Raw genomic sequence first — 9802 nt, 5'->3', positions numbered from 1 at the left:
TTTGGTTGGGGAGATGGAGAGGGAGGAGAGTTGGTGGGTTTGGTTGGTAGACCTGCTGTCCGAATGGGGGAGGGGCATTGTATGTTCATATTCCTCACTTAGAATGTAAGTAAAATTTACTACAAAAGGAATCCCACAAGAAGAGGGGCTGTGGGTAGGGCTGCTCAGGAGGGAGACAGGATGTTAACATATCTCCTGAGTGTTGTTGAAGGCAGATGTGTCGCTCAGTGCACACATTCTTCTGTAAGAAACTTTAATGCCCAGGACCTCGGAGATTCTCCTTCCCCAGCATTTGGGAAACATTCCTTGCCATGTGTCTCCATTTCACACACTCCTTAAATGTCCTGGGGACAAGCAAGTAGAGTTCTGGCCTCTGTGGATGTTGGAGGAGAGGCCATCTATCAAATGGGCAGCTTCCAACCATGGCACAGCTCTAAAGGAGTGAACATGTGCACTTGTCCCCTTTTCTTGCCGTGTCCTCAGTGCTCAGGACACTCTCTCAGCTGCTCGAGGGATGACTCAGTGACTGTGCAGAAGCTCTAGTGGTTCTCGTCTCCTTGTCTCTGACCTTATGTTTGAGGGCCCAGGCTGGCCCTTCTGCTTGGCCCTCCTTGTGTTTGAGAGGGCCCAGGCTGGCCCTTCTGCTTGGCCCTCCTTGTGTTTGAGAGGGCCCAGGCTGGCCTTCTGCTTGGCCCTCCTTCTTTCTTGTTGTTAGGTTTCAGACCCAGGACAAGGGGCTAAGGTTGCATATTTTACTTATCAGAGCAAACCTGGCCTCCAGGTTCTCCCAGCATCCCTCAGTCCCTTACCTGGCATACTTCACCCTCAACCTAGAACTTTCCAGCCCAGGGGCTGGGCTGCCCTTCCCCCAGAGGCTTTTTGCTATCTAACCCAGACATTGTGGGTTCTCCCTCTCTTCCTGTTCTTTCCCCTTTTCCTTTTCTCTCTTTTCCCCCTCCCCTCTCTCCTTCCTTGGCACCAGGGACCTTGCCCTCCTGGAGCAAAGCCTGCATTTAATATACTCTAATCCAGCTTGAATCGGCTCATTTCACGGGTAGAGAAATGACTTACCACATATTCATCTTGCCTCTGTTCTAGGTCTTTATTAATTATATGTGTTTGTTAATATTTTTTTGTCACATTTCGTGCTTTTCTCTTAAAAATATTTATTATCTTTACTTTATGCGTGTGTGTTGCCTGCATGATGTATGCGTATCATGTGAATGCCTGGTGCTTATGGAGGCCAGAGGAGAGTGCTGTATCCCTTGGAACTAGAGTTCATCATGGTTGTGAGCCATCACGTGGGTGCTGGGAACTGAACCTGGGTCCTCTGCAAGAGCAACCAGTACTCTTAACTGCCAAGTCATCTCGAAGCCCTGTGCTGTGCTTTTCCACTGGAGGTTGTGTATTGTAGTCCCGACCCCCTGCCATAACAACACACATGACTGCTTCAAACTGTGCCAATCAGTCATCCACAAGGATTCCTTCAGCTTAGAGGAAGAAGAGGGAGCGCTCAGACTAGAGTGAAACTTAGTTCAGATAATCTGTGTTTCTAACCCTGCCCCATTCCTTTCTTCTTTCAGACAGGAAGCTGTTGTCCTTCCTGTACTGTTAGGGTTTTATGATGTGTCTTCCTTCGAGTCTTTTCAGAAGCATATTGCTTAGAAGTGAGTGGATGCTCTTGGTGTTTGTCTATCTCCTCCTTGGAACAGACTTAGGGGTTCTTCTTGGCTTTTCTTACTTCTCACTGTGGTGCTTTAGAGGAGCCCGGGCTGGTGTAGAGGGCAGCAGAATGGTAACTTGGGGAATTAGGCAGAGTTAAATGAGATGCCCACTCCCGGGTAAGTTCTCTCCTATTTGGGGTAGAATGCAGTACCTGGCCTTCCTGAAGCTGCTTCTGTTCCCTTGGGGGAGTCAGATGCTCCAAGGAGGGGGCTTCCAACAGGGCAGCTAACTTTCTGCTTGCTGTGCTTGCTTGCCACTTGGAGCGAGTGAGCCTCTGCATCCCACCAATCCCCACAGACTCTAAGTAGAATGTTCCAATTCTAGCCCATGATTCCTAGTTTCTAATCGGGGGTATTGCAGGAGGCTATTTTAAGTCAAGCAACTTTCTCAGGCAGCTAAGTTGTAAATTGGCTCCCAGCATCTTTCAGCAATCTGCTTCATTTACACCATAGCAAGGAGAACATTCGAAACTTTTTGATAATGTTTCTTTCTTAATTCATTCACTCAGTAAATATTTATTGAATATATCTTTTGTGCCGTCAGTGTCTGCAGTGAGACTCCTCTCACAGGGTTTATGTTCCCAGAGAGGAAGCAAACAACAAGGGAACACACAGGTGACAGTGGGCAGCGACAGATGCCACAGGGAGAAACAAATCAGGATGAGGGATAGACTGATGAGGTGGGGCTTCTTCAGAGGGCGGCAGGAGAAACGCAGCTCCCAGGAGGAAGTGGTATCTGAGGAGAGACTGGATGTGTCAGGGATCCTGCCATGGAGAGTTTCTGCAGAAAGCAACAGCTGCCCGAGTTTCTGTGTTATTGGTAAGAGGCTCAGGGCTGCAGGATGAGGTACTGATCGGGGAGAAAGGGGTAGCATGACAGATTTTTTAAAATCTCCAAATCTAAACACTGCCCCTGTCCTCAAGGAAAGACCATGTCTGACATTATTTCCAAGAGCTCCAGCAGACTTCTGCCTTTCATAAGACACTGAGAGAGCCCAACACACAGTGGGCCTTTCCAGTTAGGGACTGTGAGGTGTCCACCAGAAACGAGGGGTGTTTAGAACATGGCTTGAAAAAAATATAAAGGAAATTTGGGAGGAAGAAGTGGTTAAGAGCTGAGACTGGAGACTGCACACACTTGGCCATCTGGGCAGGTGCATGTGGAGGCCGGAAGTTGAGACAGGTGCCTTCCTCAATTCTTCTCCACCTAATTTTTTGATTCTTCTCCACCTTATTTTTTGAGACAGGGTCTCACTGAACCCAGAGCTTGCCAGTTTGGTTAGATTGGCTGGTCGGTGAGCCTCTGGCCTCCTGTCTAGGCTCCCCAGCAAGAAGGTCGTAGGCAAGTGCTGCTACTCCTGGATTTTAGGTGGCTTCCAGGATGTAGACGCGGGTTCTCCTGCTCCCACAGCAAGCACTTTACCCACTGAGCAATCTCCTAGCCTCATGCTCAAACCTTCTCTGTGTGCCTTGTTCGTTGATTTATTGCAGCGTGTGGATGGCTTCCCAACGAAAAATCCAATAATGCATTTAAAATGAAAAGTGTAATGCCAGATAAGATGCAATCCCATCAAGTACTGATGATGTGTTTGCTCAGTGGGCACAGAGAGGAGCGTGTCGCCGACAATCTTCTTGTCTTTCCACTTTGCTACATTGTCAATTCTCCTTCATTTTCTTTAGAATAAAATAAATTATAGTTTTAATCAACTTTTCCATTTTTAAGCGAACTCTTGGGTGTTTTTCAGGTCGCTATATCCGGGAGAGGTCTAAGCAGGTCATAACTCTGCTGATGGACGAGCAGCTGCTTTATAAAGAGAGGGAAGTGGCGACTTGGACGAGGCAGCGGACCTCCTACTCCATGTCATTTCCCAACAGATTACCTGCCACGGGGAACTCACCTTCAGCATGCGCTTCGGTCCTCATCCCGGAAAGCCTTACCTCGGAGAAGAATCTCGCGCAAGATTGCAAGAAGACTGCAAGTCTCTGCAATAAAAGTGCGTACTATAAGCAGTGGCCTAACACGTGACAGGTGTCCTTTGAGAACAGCTAGAGACATAAGACACCAGCTTCACACAGACACCAACACTGTGTCGCACGAACATCCCACTGTTAGACTCCGTTCTGCAGGGAGCAGAGGTGAAGGAGTGTGTTCAGTAGACAGTTGGATGGAAGTTTTCCGAACGCGTTGCTTTTGAATTCATATAAAATGGTTTTTAGCTAAAACCATTAGCTTAGTGGCTATTGTTTTTGGCATCTTTATTTTCAGCTTAATATTTTTCTAACTGGAATATGAAGGAGGCTTACTTTCTTGGAATTGGGGACTGGGTACATGGGCATGTTTTAAAAAGTGTGATGAAGAGTCTAACATAATTTAAATATTTTTCTAGCATGGCTCTTTGTAAGGCTTCCCTTTGCCTAAAACTTTGACTCTGGATTGCTGAACTTTAAAAGCAAGGGTAGGGGAGATATATGCTATAATGGAAAGGAAATGATCCTTCCTAGTGATCTTTCTGAAACATCGAAGAATGCCCTCTTGCCGTAGCTTCTCCAGCACCTGCTGATGAGTTGTGCACAAAGGTGGGCAGGTGGTTAGGAGAGGAAAAACATGGGTGAGAGGAAGAACATGGGTGAGAGGAAGAACATGGGTGAAGTCTGGCTTAGTCTTAGCTGCTCCTTAAAAGCAACTAAACTCTATGCTAAAAGTGGGCATCCGAGGGTTTCTGAGGCCACCTCCTGCTCACAGCATAGATGCTATGGCACTGCTGCTGTGGGAAGAGGCGTCTTCTCAGGGCCTGACCTTGCAAACACTCCGAGTGCAGGCATTCCATGTTTGGAAACGAGTACTGTTATTTCTGACTCACCCATTTCATGGTGCTGTTAGCAGACAACCCACCAAGATATCTGTTACACAAAACCCCAAAAGAGCTGCAGGGATCTAACATGAGCAGTGAACCCCAATTGTCAGCAAAGCACAGAAACTTAAATGTCAGCAGTTATGTCAACACAAACTGATCCTGAGCTCGTCCTCCCCTGACTTTGTTAGGGTCAGCTTGTAGCTGTGGGTCACTGATGAAGAAAGGCATTAAAAGTGGTTCTTTGTAATTAGAACAGTAAATACCACAAAATACTTTTAGAAGGAGTGGAACATTTTTTTCAGGGGACCCATTTATTTTGGAATAAGCACCCCACAGCTGACACTAAGAAGTGTGACACCAGCCACGACTCTCCTGAGCTTATTCACTCTTGGTGTTTTCTGACATCTTTCTTGCTCTTCCGTGTCTGTGTGTGTGTGTGTGTGTGTGTGTGTGTGTGTGTGAGAGAGAGAGAGAGAGAGAGAGAGAGAGAGAGAGAGAGAGAGAGAGAGGTATGAACATGTAGGTGTGTGTGTGTTGAGGGTACTGGAAGCCAATGTCAGTATTGAGGCTCAACTGAGCCCCACTATTTTTTTTTAATGACAGGGTGGCTCCCTGAGCCCGGGTCTTGTCAGTTCAAGCAGGGTGGCTGGTCAGAAGCTCCAGGGAGCTCCTTGTCTCTGCCCCAGTGCTGGGATTACAGACTGCTGCAGTACCTGGCTTTTGACATGGCTTCGGGGCTCCCTGCTCGATAGCCGGGCACTGACGTAAAGTCCAGCTTCTGTGCTCTTAGCATTTGTCTCTATCCAACTCTGTGGGGTAAACGTGCTCACTGGCAAGTCATATGGAGTATATAGGTCCTCATGTTTGTGTGGTAGGCCCTTACCACTGGAGCCATCTCCTGGGCCCTTCTGTCACTGGTTGACCCCCTGTCTCTTGGGCTTTCTTACTTGGAATCTGAATGCCCTGCAGCAGTGGAGGCAACAGCAGTGAGGGAGTCAAGTGCCCTTCCCCACAGAGCTTCTGTGGCTGAGGCCAGCCTGTGGGCAAGCATGCTCAGAATAACATAAAGCATGTCAGATAGTAGTGCATCCTTGATCAAAAGGGAAAGCAGTCAGAGCCAGAGTGACAGGGATGGCTTTATCTGAGGACAGATATGGGATGGGGCAGCATTTTGGAGGAGGGGAATTTAAGCAGAGACCTGGGTGCAGTGCTGAAGCAGGTGGCCCAGTAAAGGAACAGGAGGGTCACGTGCTCCTGCCTCTAGCCAGACACAGCTTGGCTGACAACAAGCTAACGAAACGAGTCCCTAGTTACTCAGAAGTAACTCATCCATGTGTGCCATGTCTGTGAGGCATATAAGAAATTCTGGTTTGTTAATTTATACTCATAGAGTAAGATGATCCAGGCAATATCTCCCAATGTTACAGCATACCTCAGTCACCAAGAAGAGCTCTGAATGGCTTTTTTTTTTTTAAATCATGAACTTAAGACATGGTGGCACATAACTGAAACTGCAGTACTAAGGAACCCAGTCAGGAGGCCCGAGCTCGAAGCTAACCTGTGCCACACAGCTGGACCATGCTGCAAAAGAGAACTAAATTCTGGAGCTTCGTTATAATGAAATGCATTTAGCAGCACACACACATAGAGAATGGCCTGCCCGGCACTACACTAGGTGTGGTAAGCAAATCTGGTGTTTCCGCTGTCGTGGAAGTGACATAGCAAGATGTACTTGGACTCTCAAGTCGGCTCCATGACAGCGGGGTCCAGGAGCGACGCCGTGGGAAGTACTGCTGGAAGTGCATGTTTGGATGCAGACGCTGCTGGAGCCCTGTTAGCACAAACCCGGCTGGGCTAGATAGATGTATGCGTTTATTTAGAAGGAAGTCACTGGACTGAGTCAGTGTAGATGAAGTACCATTTCCGTGAAGGGGTTGGATCTCAAGCTGCACTTTAAAGGAAGAAATAAAGCAGACATTTGAGGACAAGAATAAGAAAAAGGAGATGAATTGGGCAGGAGTCTCCTTACTGGCACGAGCGAAGTAGCAAATGGGAGATGGAGAAATGCATGTGAAGTGGGTAGTCACATGTCATGAGCTATTGCTATTCCAGGGGGCCACAGGAACCCTACGGCTTAAATGTAGTGGGGTAGGTGTTTGAGGACGAGGATGCGGCTCCCTGGGATATTAGCAGCTTCAGGTTCTTTCCGTCTCATTGCCGTACCAAGCTCATGGAGCATAGCTACCTGGGCAGCAGCATCACATCCGTATTCTCTCATTAATGGGAAGAATTTGCCTCATCCTGTCAAGTGACATCTACATTTTCCCTTGCATGTTACTTATCACCCAGCCACGTGGACACTGCTAGTCTCAAGCGAGATCTGGAAGCTGTGTGTCAACTATGCTTATTTAGAGAGAAGGGGAGAGTAAATAGACAGTAAAGTAATCTCTACCACAGCAGGGAAGGGCATAAGCAGAAGGCGGATTAGGCGTGTAAGAACTGCTTGTGTACTAAATGGAATAAAAACTAAATTTGAATATGCAGAAAAATGTGGGCAGATACTTGAAAGTTCTCTGAGCAATTAACAAAAGGCATAATAAATGGTGTTTGGAAATTTCAATTTGCTAGAACTTGCATCTAAGAAGCGGTTCGGGCCTTGAACAGGAGGGCTGTTTAGCTTAGTCACAGAACTTCGCTTTCTTATTACAGAAAACAGCTGTTTGGGGGAGATAATTCTTACTGCTTTGTGTGGAAATGAAGGAAATGTGGGTTGTAGGGAGACTGTGAGGAACAATGGTTTCTGCCTGGGCACAGGGCCTGCTCTGGTAGAAGGGATGAGGGACGGTCATGTTTGAAGGGAGTACCACATCAAGGGAGGCAACAGGCTAAGCAGATGTCACACTGGAGAAGAGAGGGGGAAACGGAAAATGACTTCCGCATCTGAGTTAGAGGAAAGAGGTAGACAGCGGTATCATACAGGTAAATTTCCATCTGCGGGAGTCTAAGGCTGTGGCTGCCTTATTTAGTTACAGTGAGATGTGCCTCTGAGAGCATCACTAGAAAGCCTCGCGCTGAAACAGCTGTGCTGACTGCTTCGAGGTAAATTAGCAAGGGAAAGGAGCACGAGAGGAAGCAGCCTCTGTACACCACCACTTCTTGTTTTTTCTTTCTACTCTTGGATGTTCCCCCTACGTTTTAATTCTTGTCAATTTCCTGGGTGGTTTTTGTTTGCGAGACTTTGATTTTGAAGGAAGAAATGCACCGAGGGCTAATTGCTGCTTGCCAGCAAGCAGCAGGCTGCAGAGAGCAGGTCCAACCCCACCCTGACGCTGCGGGTCTCACAGGCCCTTCCTCAGAGGTCACTAAAGCCTCTCTCTTGGAAGCATTGCCTTCCCACCCCAGTCCCTCTGAGCTCCTAGTATTTAATGAGGATTCCTCTGGGCAGTGGGAAACGTAACAACATTGTGTGTCTCGGAAGTATTCTGGGCATAAATGGTGGCTGCTGAACCAGTAAGACTGCAGATCATTATCCTGCCTCTGTAGTCACAGCCAGCACCACGGATGCCACTGTCTGTACTGTTTGTACTGTCAGCACTGTCTGTACTGACGACCCTGACACACAGATACATTGGTTGCCACTGAAATATGTGTGCTGAGGAGACCTTCTGTTGATCTCTTTTATTTTAAAAGTAAACAAACAAACAACAACAACAACAAAACACCCTATAATTCATATCCCCTGCCTTCACAAACCAACAGTTTTTACAAAGGATATTGACTTCCAGTCTGCCCTTCTTTTTTTTGTTTTGGAAAAGTTACTTTGTTCCTGTAAAATGATGCGGGCTCACCGTGAGGCGGGCTCACTGTAAAGATCTGGTCCCTTCTAATCACCGTCCTAAGCAGTCAGACTTGATGAGCATAATCCTAGGCACACATGCACACAGAGGGCTGGCTGACAAGAGCTGTGGACTGCTTGAGAGGTGTGTCCTTTTTTATTTCCTTAGTGGAGGAGAGGAGCAGGGTCTCTATGTGTAGCTCAGGCTAGCCTTGAACTCAACCCTCCTGTCTCAGCTTCTGAAATCACAGGTACACACCAACTTAATTATATTATATGCTGATTTATGACAAAAACTTCAAACTTCTGCTTCTAGCAATAATTTGGGGGCCCTTCTGTTGCATGATCACCAGTAGTCATAAAGGATGTGCCGAGCACTCACTGTTCCCACAGAGCCATGGGAATCCCCAAGGACTTTCCCTTCCAAACGTTAATAATAAAGTAAGAACAGAATGTGTGAGCTGAAGTCAGTGGGACTGGAAGCTGGTGCCAGTGGTGCCTTAGCGATGGACTCATTTATGGGAATCAGTGGCTAAAGAATGAGTTCTCCGTACCTTAAGCATGAAGAAGAGACTTGGACACCCTGTCAGGAATGTGAGAAATGCTGAGTGCAGGCCCTGCAGGGGTTGACGTGGGTCCTGCGGTTCTCTCTGCAGAGGAAACTGCCTCAGTTTACCATTGAGTCCCTGGGGTTTTCACCAGGTAAAGTCCAGCAGAGAGCCCACAGGCTGGAGTCACCAGAGCAGAGGAACATAAGCAGGGACAGACATACACATATACATACACACATGCACACACCCACACACCAGACCCTAAAAATGGTCAGATGCAGAATGCCACATGATATTTAGACATTTATATAAGTGAAGGATAGAATCACACATTGTCAGTTTTAAAGAAATTATAAAGACTGAATGGGTGAATTTTTTACAAAAGAACTTGGAAAAAAAAGAAATCTACTTTAACAAATTAGAATATATATATATATATATCTCAGAAGCCAGGTTGGAGAACAGAAAGTGATGGATAAAGGGTAAACATGTTTACAGAATGAAAAGAACATCACGTAACTAGTTAGTTAAAAACAACAGCTGAGTCCCAGCAACTTGGGAGGCTGAGGCAGGAAGATTGCCAAAAGTTTGAGGCCAGTCTGGGCTCAGATGAGACCCTGCCTCAAAAACAAAACAAAACAAAACAAAAACAAAAAAAGCCAAAAAGCTGAAATAGCAGATGGCCATGGCACTTAAGCTGAAGGTAGATGGTTCTAAAGGTCTTTGCTGAGAGCTGATAATATGACTCCAAACCTTCACAAGTGAGGGTATGATAAGCTTTCCAGTAAAGCTCCAGTAGAGACAGAGCACACAGACTCCTCCAGTAGAGACAGAGCA

At 46.8% G+C, this 9802-nt stretch overlaps 1 protein-coding gene across 1 annotated transcript in view; it reads left to right on the top strand.

Moving 5' to 3' along the window:
- The window catches only part of Enthd1 (ENTH domain containing 1), a 112544-nt gene that overhangs the window by 25890 nt on the left and 76852 nt on the right, over positions 1-9802 (top strand). The window contains exon 3 of the mRNA XM_028790018.1: positions 3470-3718. Within this exon, the coding sequence (XP_028645851.1) occupies positions 3470-3718 (249 nt within the window). The remainder of the gene's footprint in view (positions 1-3469; positions 3719-9802) is intronic.

The sequence above is a fragment of the Grammomys surdaster genome, unplaced genomic scaffold (assembly GCF_004785775.1).
Source record: "Grammomys surdaster isolate TR1022 unplaced genomic scaffold, NIH_TR_1.0 125852, whole genome shotgun sequence".
Taxonomy (NCBI): Eukaryota; Metazoa; Chordata; class Mammalia; order Rodentia; family Muridae; genus Grammomys; species Grammomys surdaster.
Note: the sequence above shows the minus strand (reverse complement) of the source record. Positions and strands in the feature narration are given on the sequence as shown.